The following is a 17,922-nucleotide window of genomic DNA, read 5'->3' as shown; positions in this document are numbered from 1 at the left end:
TGATGGGTGCAGCACAGCAACATGGCACAAGTATACATATGTAACAAACCTGCACGTTATGCACATGTACCCTAGAACTTAAAGTATAATAATAATAAAAAATAAATAAATAAAAAGTAGCCATAGCTTTGGGTTTTTAAAATTTGAGTCCAGCCAAGAATGTTTGAGACTTTGTCTCAGTTTTCATCCAGGGACAGGGAGAACAGGAACCTCCAGAAAAAATATACAAAGGAATTGTGAGAGAAAAAGATAAATCTATGTTATGATCACATGCTATGAGCCACAATTGCGCAACCTCCAGGCAACCCACGCCTGTCTTTCCCTTAGACTGTGAGTCCCTTCCTGCGTGGAGGGAAGACTGTGCAGAAAATGTTCAGTGAAGACGGGGTGGGCACACGGGCGAGAAATGGAACTGCACAGTGCAGGACAGGCTCTGCCCCAGGCATCATGTGCTCGTGTAGGACTCAAGGCTAGCACTGCCGCAGGAGTCAGCCTCAGATATGCAGGGTCTTACAAAGGAGGCCCTTGTGGGTTTTAACATCTGTCTTTCGCTACACAGTTAAACCCAGAAACTTTATAATGCAAATGCACCCCAGAAAGGCAATGTGAATCCAAAGGAGTATCTAAGTGTGGACAACATGTGTCAGATGCTTTCCTGCTGACACTTTGCTTGTGCAGTGGACACCAGGGAGAGCCGTAAGGACCCACTTAAAGAGAAGCATAGGCTGGACACGGTGGTTCACACCTGTAATCCCAGCACTTTGGGAGGCCGAGGCAGGCAGATCACTTGAAGTCAGGAGTTCAAGTCCAGCCTGGCCAGCATGGTGAAACCCCAACTCTACTAAAAATACAAAAATTAGCTGGGTGTGGTGGCGGGCGTCTATAATCCCAGCTTCTCAGGAGGCTGAGGCAGGAGAATCACTTGAACCCGGGAGGCAGAGGTTGCAGTGAGCTGAGATTGTGCCACTGCACTCTAGTCTGGGCAACAGTGTAAAACCCCATCTCAAAAAAAAAAGAAAAGAAAAGAAAAGGAGAGAAGTATCGTCACCAGGTAAACCAAAGACAAGAGATGGAAGCCACATGGCTGACAGCCCATCTGTGTGCACTGCCATAATCTCACCACCCCGTGGGATGTGCAACCTGTAGCAGTGGAAAAAGGTGAGCCTGACAGGTTAACAAATCTGCCCCAAATCACACCACCACTAAGTGACAGACTGGGATTCAAATTCAGGTGTGTGTATCTCCAGAGCCCCTTCCAGCAGGCCACACTGGCTGACTCTGGGTCAAACCTTCATCTCCTTCTTCCATTTGCTTGGAGGCTACTCTGGAAACCTTCAACTCTGGGCATTTGAGAATTGAGAGGAGAAATGAAGGACCCATCCCCACGGTCCACACAGGGCTGGGAGTAGTGAAAGTCAGAGGGCAGGCTGGAAGGCAAGGCTGCTGCTGAGGATGGGAGGCTCTCCCAGGCTTCAACAGCGCCCCTGTGTGCACAGTGCCACATGCATCCTGCCTCCCCTACCGTGGGCCCCTGCACGACCGGGCTCACTACCCTCAGTGGCAGCACAGGGGCTGGGGGAGAGCAACCAACACACCGTGCACCCACCCCACCCCTTGCTGGCTCCCTCACAGGCCAGCCGCATGCTGGAGCTGGGCACCCACCGTCTGACACATGGCGAGTCAGCACAGCTGGACCAAGGACCTACCCAGGAACCACAGGTCACAGAACCACTCCAGGAGTTGGTCAAGAGCAAGTGACACTAACTCTATCCCAAACCTTTGTCAGCCTTCACTCATTTCTCTCCTGCTGGGAAAACATCTGGGATACAGCTGCCCCCACTCCTATGATTACAATACAGCCCTGCCACCTGAGAAGGGGCCCCCAGCTCAATGATGGGGTGCGGACAGGGGCCTGGCTCAGCTTTGGCCCTAGCCTGAAACCCCTCAGCTTGCTCATAGCCTAGTGGGGCAGATGTGACCTCATCAACTGTTGTCTAGCAGTGGGGCCAGTCCCAGTCACCTTCTCTGAAGAATGACCCCTCCTGGGCAGCTTTGTCTGACTTGACTGTAGGTTCTCAAGAGTGGATGACACTCAGGAGGGGGACAACGTATGCTTAGGGAATGTAAGGTTTACCAGTTGAGAAGACACACGAGCTTCCACAAATTGATATATTTACTTCATTGTCAGCGGAGTACACACGCACACATAAATATCTCTGAGTCATTTTAACTCACATGATTACAAGGATACAAACACACACTACTTCATCCCTGTGACTGAGTGCCCTTAGGGAATACTCAAATCCCAGTGGGACTTATCTCTGCATCTTCTGGCCACTCTGGTCATTCTCCCTGAGCCCACCCACCTTCTCCCCCTCCCTTCTATTCTTCCACAATGGTGGCAAAGCAGGGAAGGGCCAGTGGAAACAGATTGCAGGTGCGCAGAGGCTTGGACAGGCCAGAGTCCACCGCAGCTGCTTTGGTGTCTCTCCTTGGTTCATGTGGTGAGCACTTCACCACTTCACGGACACTGTCAACTCCCTGAAGGCAAGGCCCAGGGCTTTGACTTCCCTGGGCATAGAGAGACAGTGGTCAGGAAAGGCAGCTCTTTGGCAGACTGCTGGGTGTGTGACAACTGTGAGGGCTCAGGGGCTACAAGCAGGGACAGGGCAACCTCGCAAACAAATAACTGAGACCCGACGCGGTGTGTACTGGAGCAGAGCTGTGCAGGACACTGCAGGAAAAGAGGAGGGGGTGGGGCAGGATGGCTTCCTTGGAGGGAGCCCTTCAGGCACTGTCATGTGCCACATCCTGTGTGAGGCACTTCACCTTCATCTTACTGAATCTGGGATTCAAATCCAGATCTGTCTGCTTCTAAAACCCACGCGCTTTCTTCTGTACAGGTTGCTACCTGAGGGGACATCTGCTCTGGGACTCAGAGAATGATAAAGAGATCTCCAGAATAAATGAATCACTTTCAGAGAAAAGTAAAAGAACAAAAACACAAAAATAAAAAATACACAAAAGAAACAAAAAAATACCACATTCTCCCCAAATTTCACATCGTAAGCGGCTGGAAGTGCAAACATAAAGGATGCTGGCAACATGGCGGCGGCAAGAGGAGCCTCCGAAGCAAGGTCAGCTTCTCCCCTGATTTCTAGCTTTCAGCCAACAAGGCCAATGGATCTTCCAAACCTGCTGCTGCTGTTGAGCTCCAGAAGAGGCGCCTCTCAACTTCCAGAGGCCAGGAAGGCTCACTCTCCGGGCTCTCAGTTTTGTTTTTTATACTGCAAGACAGAGAGATTTGAAGTGGAGGAGGGAAGCCAACAGGGGCAGGAGGACTCTGGGGAAATCTCAAGCCTCCATCATCTGGACCTCACCTGCCTCCTGCAGGGGCTTCTTGGAGGTGGTGAAACCCAGGCAAGAGGCCCTGGGCAGCCAAATCTCTAGTTCATGCCTGGACTCCCTTTCTTCTTTAATGAAAAAGGAAGCTGACGGGGTGGGGAGGGAGGATAATAAGGAAACTGGGGTGCCTGTCCTCTCTGAGTCTTGTTTCAGGGGGGAAAAAAAATCCCAGGTGGAGGAGGACCCTTGGAAGCCAGTTGCTATAATCACTGGGTTTTTTAAAATGGACGCTGGGTCCCATATCTGGAGAGTGAGTTAGAAGGACAGGGAGGTAGGGGCACACTCCAACTCTCTAGGGCCTCCTAATACCAGCATCTAAGGGCCAAGAAGCCAGTCAACATTCCTGACTCCCTCCCTTCCTCCACCAAAACATACTGAATGTTTCCTCCATAATTCTGCCCCAGTGTGAATACGCCCCCCAGACAGGGAGTCCCTCCCCAGGACAGCTTTCCTGTCTGCGGCGTCACAGCGCCACTTCCGGCTCTGGCACTATAGCTTCCCCTCCTTCTTCCTACTGACCCTCTCAACTCCATCAGCACTGTTGGGCAGAAATTTGCCTTTAAGGACGAAGAGTAAGAGCCCCTCCCCACTTGCAACCAGAAGGGATCTGCCTTCACCTTTTAGCTTCCGGAGGAGGGAAGCAGCTGGCTGGTGGCCTCCTCCACAGGGACCATTCTCAACTGTGGGGCAGGAGTGGCCTCTAGTGGTCATGGGGATCACAGCCATCATCACCCCAGCTCGCAGGCAGAGCCCGGGGGCCAAGCACCTACTTTGTTCATGATCCAGTCAGCATCTTCAATGGCCCTTTTAATAATCTGCTGGATTCTCTCAGGGTTGTCTTCATCTGAATGAACCCGAAAACTCTGCAAGTTTAAGCATAAGGAAAGATGACTAGGCAAAATTCCCAGGACCGACAGCTTCAGAGCACCAGTTACAGGCCAGGGACACTGCTGGACACTGTATACCCAGTAGCTCTCTTCATCCCCCATAGACAGTTATGATTATCCCATACAGAGATGAGGAAACAGAGGCTCAGAAATCCCCCCTTGGCTGCTGAACAATAGCATTTGAATCTTAGTCTATGTGACTGCAAAGCCACCAGAGTGGGTGCAAAGACTGGCCCCCAAGTTACCCCTAAATCAAGCTGAGCCCAAAAGCTATCAGGCAGTGGAGGCCAAGGGGAAACTTCCATCTCTGTTCCTCAGAAGAAGCTGTTTTCCCCAGGGTGAGATCTCTGCATAGGTTTCAGAGCAGGGAGGAAGAAGTAGGGCTTCTCTCAGCCCAGTGCTAGGAAAGCCACACAGGGAAGGAAGGGGAGGCAGTAGACAGAGTAGTTTCAGGAAATCCACCCAGGCCCAATGCAGAGCATGGGATGCTGTTTGCTTTTGACCAGATGTTCACCCTTGAGAAGCAATCTAAGATTCAGGTTTTGCTTTCCAAAAAGAACTGGCGCCACACGTGGTGGCTCACGCTTGTAATCACAGCACTTTGGGAGGCCAAGGTAGGCAGATCACCTCAGGTCTGGAGCCCGAGACCAGCCTGACAACATAGATAAATCCCATCTCTACTAAAAATACAAAGTTAGCTGGGTGTGATGGCGCATGCCTATAATCCCAGCTACTCAGGAGGCTAAGGGAGGAGAATCCCTTGAACCACGAGACGGCGGTTGTGGTGAGCCGAGATTGCACCGTTGCACTCCAGCCTGTGTGCAGAGTGAAACTCCATCTCAAAAAGAAACAGAACTGGCCTCTTTCCCTCCCCGTCATTCCCAGCCCCACACATCCCCCTGCTCATCTTTAGGAGCCCCCTCAGCATCCACCTCTGGGACGCCCTCCTTGACTCCCCAGACAGCTAACTGCTCCCTTCTCCACGTCTCCACAGCCCTCTGTGGCTACTGCCACCTCTTTTTTTTTTTTAACTTTCCATATTATATTTGTATGAATTTTAGCTAACTTTCTATTTGGAAATGATTTCTCACTTACAGAAAGCTGTGATAATAATACAAATAATTTTCTATCAGAATCACTGATTGTTAACATTTTGCTACACTTGCTTTATCATTCTCTTTATATAAGTATGTATAAGTCTTTTCAGAAGCATTTAAGAATAAGTTACAGACACCCCGTCCTTACCCCTAAACATTCCCATGTGTATTTCCTAATGACAAGGGCATTCTCTGACATAACCACAATAATCAAATGCAGAAGACTCAACATTGAAACAACACTATAATCTATAGCCCACATTCCAATTTCATACACTGCACCAGTAACAGTGTTTTGTTTTGTTTTGTTTTGTTTTGTTTTTAGGCAGGTTCTCACTCTGTCACCCAGGTGAGAATGCAGTGGCACAATCACAGCTCATTGCAGCCTCGACCTCCTGGGTTCAAGCAATCCTCCCAACTCATTGTTTGATTTTTCTGTAGAAAAGACCAGGTTGGTCTTGAACTCCTGAGCTCAAACAATCTGCCTGCCTTAGCCTCCCAAAATGCTGGGATTACAGGCATGAGCCATCATGCCTGGCTCCCAGTAATATTCTTTACAGCAATTTTTTTCTGGTCTAGGATCATACATTACATTTAGTCACCATATCTCTTGAGTTCTCTAATCCAGAACAGTTCTGCCTTTCTTTGTGTTTCACGACACTGACATTTTTGATGAGCACAGGCCTATTAGTTGTGTGGTAGATGACCTCTCAATTTGGGTTTACCTGATGTTTTCTCAGGATTAAATTCAAGTTGTACACTGTTGGCAGGGATGCCTGCCTAAATGATGTCGTGCCCCACAGTCTATTTTAATTACCCACTTAGCTGCCTCATACGTGCCCTAGCACAGCTGGTATGCTGGCTGATGCACCCTGTGTTTCCTCGACAGAGAGGAGCTGGGCTGCCCAGCACTGGTTTCCTGTGGCTCTTACCACACTGCCACCTCACCACCATCTCAGAGACTAGCTCTGTGCCCTGGCCTTGACCTCTGACCCACACCCCCAAGCCTGCCATTAGAGGCAGCCCCCAGACCTGGTGGACCCAGCTCCCACCTGCCTGACAGCATGCTTGTAATGCTGCTGGATGCCCTTGGTCGGCAGCTGCTGGCAACAGCGCAGCAAGTATCGGTAGAGCTGCAGTGGCCTCTGAACCAGTTCTGCCCCTGGCAGCGGGGCCATCCGTGAGACCTTCTGTCCCTGGAAAACAAGGAGCATCACTTCTAGGGCATCAAGCCAAGTTCTATACTTAGCCCTGACCCCCAGGTCCCAGTACTCTGGGAAGCAGCCTTGGTGCAGTACAGTGGCCCCTCCTGTCCCATTCCATGGAGCCTGCGCCTTGCGGTGGGCTGGGCATTCAGTCCTACAGAAGCTCTAGCCCAGAGCAGGCCCGCAAGACCAAGGGTGAGTGTGGAGGGAGATGTACAGCCTCAGCCCTGGCGTCTTCTTTCTGGAACTCAACTTCAGATGGTGCGTGAGTAGGTGTCCCTCACAGGCAGGGTAGGGTAGATAAGCAGGAAGACCCTGAGGGGCAATCACTAGGAAAATCACTAGGAAACCAGCTCCGACATCAGTCCTGGTCTGGTGAGGGCACCAAGCCACAGAGGGGAGAATGCCTACAGGCCTGAGCTTCAAAACTCAAAGTGTGCTCCTGAGCCAGCAAAACCCACAGCACCGGGAGATCAACAGAAATGCAGTCTCAGGCCCCACCTCACACCCACCAGATCAAACCTGCATTTTAACAAGGATGCCAGGAGATTTGTATGCACACTTTAAAGTCTGAGAAACATGAATCTAGGGGACGCTGCACAGAGAAGACGCTGGACAGAGTCACCACAGCGTGGGCACATGATTTCATTTTGCTATGAGTTATCATAAAAATCACAATGGGCTGGGTGTGGTGGCTCACACCTGTAAGTTGGGCAGATTACTTAAGGTCAGGAGTTCGAGACCAGCCTGGCCAACATGGTGAAACCCCGTCTCCACTAAAAATACAAAAATCAGCCAGGCTTAGTGGTACATGCCTGTAATCCCAGCTACTTGGGAGGCTGAGGCAGGAGGATCACTTAAACCCCAGAAGTGGAAATGGCAGTGAGCCGAGATAGTACCACTGCACTCCAGCCTGGGTGACAAAGCAAGAATCCATCTCAAAAAAAAAAAAAACCAGAATCACAATGAGCACTTGTTTGTCTCTATTCACTTCACATGTGATTAATGAACACAGTCACAGAGAGGTCTGATAACTTGCCCAAGATCACACAGCTGATAAAGCTGGAGCTTGGATTTGAACTCTGGCAGTCTGGTTTCAGTGCCTTCTTTTTAAAAAAAAAAAAAAAAGGTATAGTTGACATATAACCAACTTCATATACTTAAAGTATGTAATTTGATAAGTGCTGCCACAGGTACACACCAGAGAAATCACCGCCATAATCAAGAGAATGAACATATCTATCATTCCCAAAATTTACCTCATACCCTTTGTAATCCATCCCTCCCGCCCTCCCTACGTCCCCATCCCCAGGCAACCGATGCATTTTCCAGAGTTTTGTATAAATGGAATTACACAGCAAGCTCTCTTTTGTGTCTGCAGAACCCATATTCTTCTCTGTATTAACACTCTCTCTCTAAAAAACGCACAACTCTAGCCTAACCTCTTCTTTTTTAAGGGAACTATGAGAGTATAGATTGTTTTAAATGGTAGGTTCTAGAATATATGGGCTTGCAAAGCTTTTATCAGGCTCCTGCCTGAACCTCTGCCACAGCATCTGCCTGGTGTCCCAGTACCTGGCTTGTCACTCCAGTCTCCTCCACCCCGTACCATGTGAGCTCTGGAATCAGTGTCCTGGGCACATCCCAGTCAGTCTCATGAACTGTTCCCAGACCCCTCAAACCACCAAATGTGGTGCCTTTTGGTGCACATGCAGTTCCCTGGCCATGGACTCCTTCCCGTCTTCTCCATGTGAGGAACCTTGTTCATCCTTCCAGGCTCAGCTCAGTGTCCTTCCTCCTGGAAGCCCTTACCCACCGTCCCTCTCTGGAGACAGAGGCACTCACCCTGTCCTCTGTGGGGCTGCAGTGCCCCCTCATGGTGCTGCCAGGGACTCATCTGCTACCTTGCCTGTGGCTCTCCCTGGGCTAAGCGCCTGGCCCACAGCGGGCTTCACTCACTGTTAACTAAACAGAATGAAGCTACTGTCTCCTCTGTACAGAGAGACACCCTCTATGTTCCAGATAAAGGAGCTAAAAGAGATCTAGTGACTGGCCTTAGTTTTAAAGAAACATATAAGGAAAAAAAAAAACAAACAAACCCTCCCCTCACCTCGCAAAAAGAACCAGAAACTAAATCCATCAGATGCCCTTAAACTAAGGAGGGAAGCTTAGGAAGTAGCTGGTTCCGGAGGCTCCTTCATTCCATTTACATCCCATTATCTCCTCGGCAACAATAAATGTGTCTCTTCAGCTACGTTAGCCAATTCCTCCTGGTTCCCTGGGCTCTTGCTCTGATGCTGGAGTAGACAGGTGGTTGTCTGACCCCCACCATCCAGTCTCCCTTCTAGTAGCCCCAGTGTGTGATCTGGGGTGCACCCCTCCCCAGGCCTCAGCCCAGAAGGTCTGAGTGGGACTATCAGAGCCCTGCATCCACGTGGGTATAAGGACTGGCTCACACACGGGCATGTGACAAAAGCTAGTCCAATCACAGTGCATCGCAACACTTTTGCAGAAGTGGCGTGAAAGGACTCTAGCTCCTTCCCACTAAACTTGATGCTGGCAGGATTTGATCCTCTCTCAGTGAAGCCATCCTGCCTCCTCGAGAAGCCTGAGACTACACTCACATAGCAGAAGGCAGAACTGAGACCCTGAGATAAAAACAAGCCCAAAGAATTTATTTGGGCCAGGGGTGGTGGCTCACGCCTGTAATCCCGGCACTTTGGGAGGCTGAGATGGGTGGACTGCTTGAAGCCAGGAGTTTGAGACCAACCTGAGTAACATAGGCAGACCCTGTCTCTACAAAAAATAAAAAACTAACTGGGCATGGTGGCACACGCCTGTAGTCCCAGCTACTCAAGAGGCTGTGATGGGAGGATCCCTTGAGCTTCGGCAGTCAAGGCTGCAGTGAGCTGTGATCATACCATGGCACTCAGCCTGGATGATACAAAGTGAGACTCTGACTCAAAAAAAAAAAAAAAAAGAATTCATTTTGGCCCTGAAACCATCTACCTGAAGGAAGTCCTTCCCCTAGACTTCTCAGTGATCTGAGCCAATTAATCCCCTTTCACCAAAGCAGCTGGGGTTCATTGTTTTGTCACTGGTAACCCAAAACTTCTAACTGATGGACAGACCCTGACCTCACAAATTCTTCCATGATGCCCTCTGATGATTCCAGGCTGTAAGGAAGAGTCAGACAAGACAGGGCTTCTCAAGTTCCTCCTGCTATCAATCATGACCGTGCCAGTCTGACTCACCACCCAGAAATCAGAGGGGAACCCGTTCCAGGGTGACCAAGACCATGAGGGGCAACCACAGGAGACATACCACCAAAGTCCCCAACCTGATGGGTAGACTCCACTGGCAGGCTTCCCCAAACTATATAAAGTAGTAATCAAATATTGTAAAATGCTAGTCGCGGAACAGATGGTTACCATCTGCAGTCCTCAAAATTAACATTTGGAAAGAGCACAACTTTGTTTCATTACTTAAAAACTCAAGCAATACTTAGTAACCAACCCAGCAAGTATGGGCGGCAGATTATTTTCAGCTCAATTATAATACTTAGTCATTCTCAGTAATAACTAGTAGAGAATACATGTGTGGGTCCACTTAGAAGAGCTAAACTAAAATGTTTTAATTTGATTTAAAGCGTGGGTTTGCTATTATTTAAGGGGCAATGAACCTCATAGCATCATTGCTAAAACTGCAGTCTAAGCCTCTGGGCCTGGCAACACTTACCTCCCTTGCCCTGCCCTTTGGACTTGATCTTGGCCTCTGCACCCTGGCTCCCTGCCTCTGTGATGGCTGCTCCATCTTCCCAGACAACCAAACCAAAATCATCAGTCAACCCAGGTTCCTCCTCCTCTTCAATCCCCGTGCCACTGGTTTCTTTCTTTTCTTTTCTTTTTTTTTTTTTTTTTTTTTTGAGATGGAGTTTCGCTCTTGTTGCCCAGGCTAGAGTGCAATGACGCAATCTCAGCTCACCACAACCTCCCACTCCTGGGTTTAAGTGATTCTCCTTAGTAGCTGGGATTATAGGCGCACGCCACCACACCTGGCTAATTTTGTATTTTTAGTAGAGATGGGGTTTCTCTATGTTGGGTCAGGCTGGTCTCGAACTCCCAACCTCAGGTGATCCGCCCACCTCAGCCTCCCAAAGTGCTAGGATTATAGGCATGAGCCACCACGCTGGGCCTCATGCCACTGGTTTCTAAGTCCTATCAAATTTCACCTCTGAATGCCCCTCATATTTTTCCCTTCCTCTCTACTCCACTGCATACCCTTGGGTCAGACTCTGTCTGGGACAACTGAAACAGCCCCTAGCTGGTCTCCCTGTCTTCCAGTCCATTTTCTGCCATCCTACTCTGCCCAAGAGCCAGAGTGACTCTTTCTAAAACATAAATCTCAAAGTGTCCTGTCCTTCATAAAACCCCTAATATCCACCCCTGCCCCCATCATTCATGGCAACTTTTCCCAAAATGTAGAACAAATACCTGAAATCATTTTAAGTAGTATATGGCCAGTATTTTTTATTGTAATGATTTTACATTTATTTTCATGTGTAATGAGGGGGAAAAAACACGTTTTCGTAGGTATTAATGGCCTAAAGCATTTTTTTCAAATGGGCATAAAATTGATTTTTTTTTTTTTTTAATGCATCAAACAAATAATGCAATTGAAATGTGGACCCGGCAAAAATCATGAGGGTCCTGAAGTGTGGAAAGCACTGGTCTACAGAATAAAATCCAGGCTTCTGTCCATGGCCTGCAAGGCCCCTCTCGATCTGGCCCCTACCTACCCCTCATCTGCACCTCTCACCATCCACGGCCTAGTCCAGGCAAACCGAGTCCTGTATGGCACACTCCATAACAGCCCATGCTGTGTTTGCCTGTTATGGTCTCGGCACTGGGACAGAATGTCTGGTGTGGAGTAGATGTATTCGTTGGGGTTCTCCAGAGAAATAGAACCTATAGGAGGGTGTGTGTGTGTGTGTGTGTGAGAGAGAGAGAGAGAAAGAGAGAGAGAAGTTTATTATAATGAACTGGCTCATGCAATTATGGAGATTGGCAAGTCCAAAATCTGCAGAGCCAATGTGCCAGTTCAAATACAAAGGCTGGAAGCTGCTGTAGAACCCGGAAGAGCTGATGTCCCAGTTCGAAAGCCACAGGCAAGAGAATTCTCTTCCTCAGGGAAGGCTTAGACTTTTTGTTTTATTAAGGCCTTCAATGGATTGGAAAAGGCTCACCCATATTATAGAGGACTGTGTGCTTTACTCCATCGAACAATTTAAATGTTAATCTCATCCACAGATACCCACATTGAAACACCCAGAATAATGTTTGACCAAATACCTGGGCCTCCTGTGGCCCAGTCAAGTTGACATATAAAATTAACTATCCTGGTGGACATTCAATTTCTATTTTGAACGAATCCTCCTACTTCTGCCTACTGTGCCCCTCTCTGCTTCCTGCACACCTCCTGCCTCTTCCACACTCAGCTCTGTGGCCTGGCTTCTCCTCCTGAAAGCCCTCACTGACCTGGCCACCATGCTCAGTGGTTACCTTGAAACAGCCTTCATCGCCCCACATTACTCTAGGTCAGGCCTCTAGTTCAGGCTCTTGCCGGGGTTGCTGGAAGGGTATCCACCTGCCCTCGGGCCCCACCAGCCATTCTCCACATGGTGGTCACAGTGATTTGCCGAATTCCTGAATGAAAATCTTCACTGGACGTGAAAATGGTAGTGTGAGTTACGAATTTTCTTGGGTCATGAGACTGATGTAGTTACGTAGGAGAATCACCTTACTCTCAGGAGATGCCGGCGAAAGGATTTAGAGGTGACGTGTCATCAGGTCTGCAACCTCCTTTCAAATAGTTCAGCAAAAGACAGCACAGAGAGAAGAGTGAGGAAGATGAAGAAATGCAGCAGAATGTTCAGATCGCATTTAGATGGTAGGTGTTAAGGGTGAACACTGCGCTGTTATTTCAACTTCCATATATTTGGAAAATTTTCCTAATAAAAAATTGCTTTAAAAACATACCTGGCAGGGAGCCACCCAGCTTTTCTCCCTACATGTGCTCCAAGTGGCAGGGAACTCACAAGTCTCCCATTTGCACTCTGTTCAAACTATTGGAAAGTCCCTCCAGTTCTGAGTTAAAATTCCCCACTGTAAAGTTCCACTCACTGGTCTGAGCTCTACTCTTTGGGACAAAATCTTCCCTCACCTACTCCCAAGTCCAGCTTTTCATGATTCACAGTCAACTATCGCAGCCCCTCCCTAGTCCCTTTTCCAGTGTAAGCAGCCGGGAGGTGTTGTTGCGTCTCAAAGTGTCTCCGTCCCACGTGCCCTCTTCTGAATACACGTACCTTTATTTTTGACACACTCTTAAACATGCTGTCCCACAAGAAAACCACAGTTTGGCCATGCTCTGACCAACTCCCCAGGCAGTGGCCCTGTCACCTCCTTTGACCTGGGAATTCAAGGAATGCAGCTCAGACTGCATTCTCTGCTGGGGCCCTCACGTGGCCCTGGCATTTGGCTCAAAGGCAATTTTCCATATACTGCTCTTTTTTTCCTTTTTTTTTTTGAGACGGAGTTTCGCTCTTGTTCCCCAGGCTGGAGTGCAATGGTGCGATCTTGGCTCAACCTCTGCCTCCCGGGTTCAAGCAATTCTCCTGCCTCAGCCTCCCCAGGAGCTGGGATTACATGTTCATGCCACCATGCCCAGCTAATTTTTGTATTTTTAGTAGAGACGGAGTTTCGCCATGTTGGCCAGGCTGGTCTCAAACTCCTGACCTCAGGTGATCCACCTGCCTTGGCCTCCCAAAATGCTGTGATTACAGGCACGAGCCACTGCGCCCAGCTCCTGAGCTGCTCTTAAGTCTGTTTCCCCATCTTTTATTTTATGAGGTCATTCCAGAGTCACAATCTGCCACCATCCTTGGTGGGGGTCTGTTATATGACTGAATGTTATCCAACTCAATTCAACAAAACAAGAGCACAGAAACAGTCACATACCAGGTAAACACGGGGTAAGGACAAAGAGAAAGAGAGTAACCCTATATACCGGAAGCATCAGTCAACTACGCCATGCCATTCAGAGTATCTAGCATGTGTACAACTCTGGACCCAGCCCTAGGACTACAGAGATGAACAGTCTGGTATACCTAGCTCTCCAACCCTGAGCCTTGTGCAAAGCCGATGGCTCCCATCCAGGGAATGGGTAGGACATGCCAAGTTTGAGAGCTTTTCATTTTACCTCATTTAATCCTCACAACAATATTTTAAGGTAGGTATCATTAGTCCCACTTTATAAATGAGGAACCTGAGGCCCTGAGAGGTTAAGTAACTTGCCAGGAGCAACAAAGCTAGTATAGAGCAAGACCTGGAATAGAATCTAGGTCTATTTGATTCCAAAGACTATGCCCTTACCTGCTTCGTGAAACCACCTGCTATGTCTGAGCCACCCATAAAAATACTGACCAGATCAGGACTAAGGACCCCACAAAGAACTCCAGCAGGATTCATGCACGACTAGGTTCAAGCATTTATAAAGGCACTTGACTGCACTATCATCCAGTACTCCTCAATCTTCTCTACAAAACCTTGCTCCATGCCTTTCTGAAACCCAAGGACATCATCTGCAGCTTCCCCCTGCATATAGATGGAAAAAAAATCAAAAGAAAGAAAGAGTCACCAGGCTGACATCAATTACACAGATAAAGGAAATGAGCAACTAAAGAAATGCTTAACAACAAAGCTCTTACCAAATCCAGAGGAGAATATGACAGAATTTTAAAAAAGAGAAAATAAAGCTACAAAGGGAATTTCCTGGAAGTCAAGTGGTATCACTGGCACAGATGTTGAGAAGCAGGCCCACAGTCCCATTTAACCCCACTGTCCTTTTCCCTAACCTATGTCCCGATATAGGCACCTAAAAATAAGTGAGAAAAAAGTCATATATTAAAAAAAGAAAGAAAGAATGGAACTGCAGAAAATAACCAGAAATTATGCCCTATTGAGCACTGATACAAGCTAAATTAAGCCTGCACAGGCCATTTTTTAAATATGCAATTACTCTTCTTGACGGGGAAAGTTGAAAAATAGGAATAGAGTGGTTTTGCTTCCCGCCCCCACCCACTCCAGGGCTCCATCTTGCACATCTGTGTTCTCCCAAGCTAGCAATGGGGCAGCAATCCCTGCCTCCCCCAGTCCCTCTCCTACACAGTCAAGGCTCTCCAGTCCCCTCACCCCCTTCCTGCCTCCTTCGCCCCTGTTGGCACTACCTTGGTTCCCAGCTTTGTACCCATACCTGGCTGGGACTATCCAAATACCTCCCGATCTGTCTCCCTCCTTCCAGCCCAGTCCACACAGTGCCACCCAAGAACACTTCCTAAAAAGCACACCCTGTCACTCCCCTTCCTCAGAACCTCTGTAGAGAGTTCTCTACCCATGGCCTTCCGAGATCTGTTTCAGTCCCTCTCATCAATCTCCCCTCCTGCTGTCCTTCCCATACCTCCTGCATTTTAGCCACAGACTGAACTTGGAGGACTTTGGGATCAGATAGTCTGGGTCCAAATCCTGGTTCCATCATTTGCTAGTTCTAGGACCCTGGATGAGTTTCTTAACTTCTATCTCGAAGTCTGCTCCCCATCTGTCAGTGGGGTCCCTAATAAATAGTATTTCCTACATAGGACTGTTGTAAGAATGAAATAACGCTCCTAGACTACTAAGCATGATGCCTGGCACACACTACGTGTTTACTACTAACTGTTGTTGTTAATATCATCTCTGAAACATGCTGTGCTTTCCTCTACCTTGACTTCTTCACCTGCCTCAAGAATTTCTCTTCATCCTTAGAGGTCCAGTTCCCTGTCACCTCCTTCAGGTTTTCATTCCATGCTATTCACACCCCTATTACAGTCATCATACTGCTCTGTAATCACTTATTGTGATTATAATCACACATATATAATTATTGTGATTACAGAGCAGGTTTTGGAGACAAAGAACCCTAGTTTAAAAGCCTACCTCTGCTATTTACTAGCTGTGTAATCCTGGTCAACCTGGTTGACTTCTCTGGACTTCTGCTTCCCCCACTGTAAACTGGAGAAAAGAATAACCCACCTCACAGGGCTTCTGTAAAGACGAACCTAGCTAACATATGGAAAGTGCCTAGCACAGGGGCTGGCACATCTTAAGTGCTTGAACATCTTTTTCTTTTTTTTTTTTTGGCCTGAGACAGGGTGTCACTCTGTCACCCAGGCTAGAGTACAGTAGCATGATCAGGGATCACTGCAGTCACAACTGCGCGGGCTCAAGCGATTCTACCTCAGCCTCTCAAGTAGCTGGGATCACAGACACACGCCACAACGTCTGGTTAATTTTTTAAATTATTTATAGAAACGAGGTCTTGGCCTGGTTGGTCTCGAAATTCTAGGCTCAAGTGATCCTCCTTCCTCAGCCTCCTACAGTGCTGAGATTACAGGCATGAGCCACTGTGCCCAGCGTTGAACATCTTACCCTTTCCTACTTTACTTGGCTATCTGTTCCTTGCTGACTGTAAGCTTCTGGAGGACAAGAGACTACACTGTATTAGTTCAACACCTGTGAAATGAGGGGAAATGAGTAAGAAAATATATATATATTTTATATATTATATATTTTGTATATATTTTATATATTTTATATATTTTATATATTTTTATATATAATATATGTATATATATATACTGTTATTAGTCACTCCTCCACAGTTTATAGTACCTGAACCATAACAGAAGTTCCACAGATGTCAACTGATTCCCAAGTTGCCAGAGGAAACTAAAGCCAGTAGGAAACTGTCCTGAAGTCACGAACCTATGGCAGGTGAACCCAGAAAACATTATGCTAAGTGAACGAAGCCAGTCACAACCGGCTTCTTAATGTATGATTCCATTTATACGAAACATCCAGAACAGGCAAATCTACAGAGACAGAAGTACATTAGTGGTTGCCTAGGGCTGGGAGAATGGGAGGAGATAGGAGGGGGGAGTGACAGCTAAAGGAGGTGTTTCTTTTGGGGGGTAATGTTCTAAAAAATTATGGTGACGGCTGCACAACTCTGCAAATACACTAAAAGACACTGAATTGGCCGGGCGCGGTGGCTCATGCCTGTAATCCCAGCACTTTGGGAGGCCGAGGCGGGTGGATCACGAGGTCAGGAGATCGAGACCATCCTGGCTAACACAGTGAAACCCCGTCTCTACAAAAAATACAAAAAATTAGCCGGGCGTAGTGGCGGGCGCCTGTAGTCCCAGCTACTCGGGAGGCTGGGGCAGGAGAATGGCGTGAACCCAGGAGGCGGAGCTTGCAGTGAGCCCAGATCGTGCCACTGCACTCCAGCCTGGGCGACAGAGCCAGACTCCGTCTAAAAAAAAAAAAGACACTGAATTGTGCACTTTAGATAGGTGAACTGTATGCTTCATAAATTACATCTCAATAAAACTGTTTTTAAAACAATATAACCACAAAAAGGATCAATCCTAGGAGCGAAAGGGTTTCGGCCACGGAGCAACTTGCTCTTACGCAGAAGCATAAATCATCAGGTCAAGGTCGCTCCGGCCACCAGGTGCCGCGGGCAGAGGGACGGTGGAGGAGACATTCTCCTTTTAAAAGTGGCCAGGACGTGAGCCTCTGAGAGGCTGGACCCCCGGGCTGAACCGGACCCCGCGCCCCTCGATCGCGCCGCAGGCCTTTCCTGCTCCTCCAGGGCCGCCCGGCCAGGCCTGTGTCAAGTCCGGGCGCCGCGCTCCGGTGCACCCAGCTCTCCGGGGGAAGAGTGCGGACTGCGAGGGAAAAAATGCTGGCGCGGGTGGCCCCTAGGTCTTCTATAGGTCCGAGGACACCCAAGGCCGCCACATCCCTAGCCCGCCCCAGCCACCCAGTGGCTCCAGCCGCGGCTGCCCCCGCGCCCCCGCCCTCAGCCTCGGCCTGCGCGGCGCGGCTCACCAGCCTCCAGGGGAACGCCAGCCCCGCCGCCGCGGCGACGAGTGCGCCTGCGCCCCGGGGACTGAGCGGCACCGCCCCTACCCGGCGACGGTGAGCCCAGCGCCCTCTGCCGGCCGCGCGCGGGACTCGGGGTCCTACTGGGTGCCTCTTCCTTGATTCGACCCCACCCAGTTAAAAAGGAAAGCTGCCCCCACTAACAGCCTTCGTTACCTGTTACCTCAAACACCCACTCTGCCTTCTGGCTGTTGCTACGCCGGATATAAGCCCTAAAGGTACTCTCTCCTCCTTATTCCTGAATATGGATTGTGCTAAAATAGTAGGGGTGTTCAAGATCTCTGAA

At 48.7% G+C, this 17,922-nt stretch overlaps 1 protein-coding gene across 4 annotated transcripts; it reads right to left on the bottom strand.

Moving 5' to 3' along the window:
• Nucleotides 1–2,111: 2,111 nt before the first annotated feature.
• On the bottom strand, nt 2,112–17,639 carry LYRM9 (LYR motif containing 9). 4 transcript variants are annotated; one of them, XM_011997548.1, is made up of 5 exons: nt 17,583–17,639; nt 6,442–6,585; nt 4,176–4,268; nt 4,023–4,085; nt 2,115–3,287 (listed from the first exon to the last, which is right to left on the bottom strand). In XM_011997548.1, the coding sequence occupies exons 2-4, from the start codon at nt 6,565–6,567 to the stop codon at nt 4,026–4,028; spliced, it is 279 nt and encodes a 92-aa protein (XP_011852938.1). In that variant the 5' UTR covers nt 6,568–6,585; nt 17,583–17,639; the 3' UTR covers nt 2,115–3,287; nt 4,023–4,025. The 4 variants fall into 4 exon arrangements, with proteins under 4 accessions (XP_011852939.1, XP_011852938.1, XP_011852940.1 ...); XM_011997549.1 differs by lacking the exon at nt 4,023–4,085 and having other exon boundaries at nt 2,112–3,287; XM_011997550.1 differs by lacking the exon at nt 4,023–4,085 and having other exon boundaries at nt 6,442–6,579; nt 17,583–17,602.
• Between the last annotated feature and the right edge of the window lie 283 nt (nt 17,640–17,922).

The sequence above is a fragment of the Mandrillus leucophaeus genome, unplaced genomic scaffold (genome assembly GCF_000951045.1).
Source record: "Mandrillus leucophaeus isolate KB7577 unplaced genomic scaffold, Mleu.le_1.0 Scaffold541, whole genome shotgun sequence".
Taxonomy (NCBI): domain Eukaryota; kingdom Metazoa; phylum Chordata; class Mammalia; order Primates; family Cercopithecidae; genus Mandrillus; species Mandrillus leucophaeus.
Note: the sequence above shows the minus strand (reverse complement) of the source record. Positions and strands in the feature narration are given on the sequence as shown.

Coding starts and splice junctions, on each gene's coding strand:
- LYRM9 (XM_011997547.1), bottom strand. Junction 4,269..6,441: donor ACAAGCATGCTGTCAGGCAG/GTGGGAGCTGGG, acceptor TTAAACTTGCAG/AGTTTTCGGGTTCATTCAGA.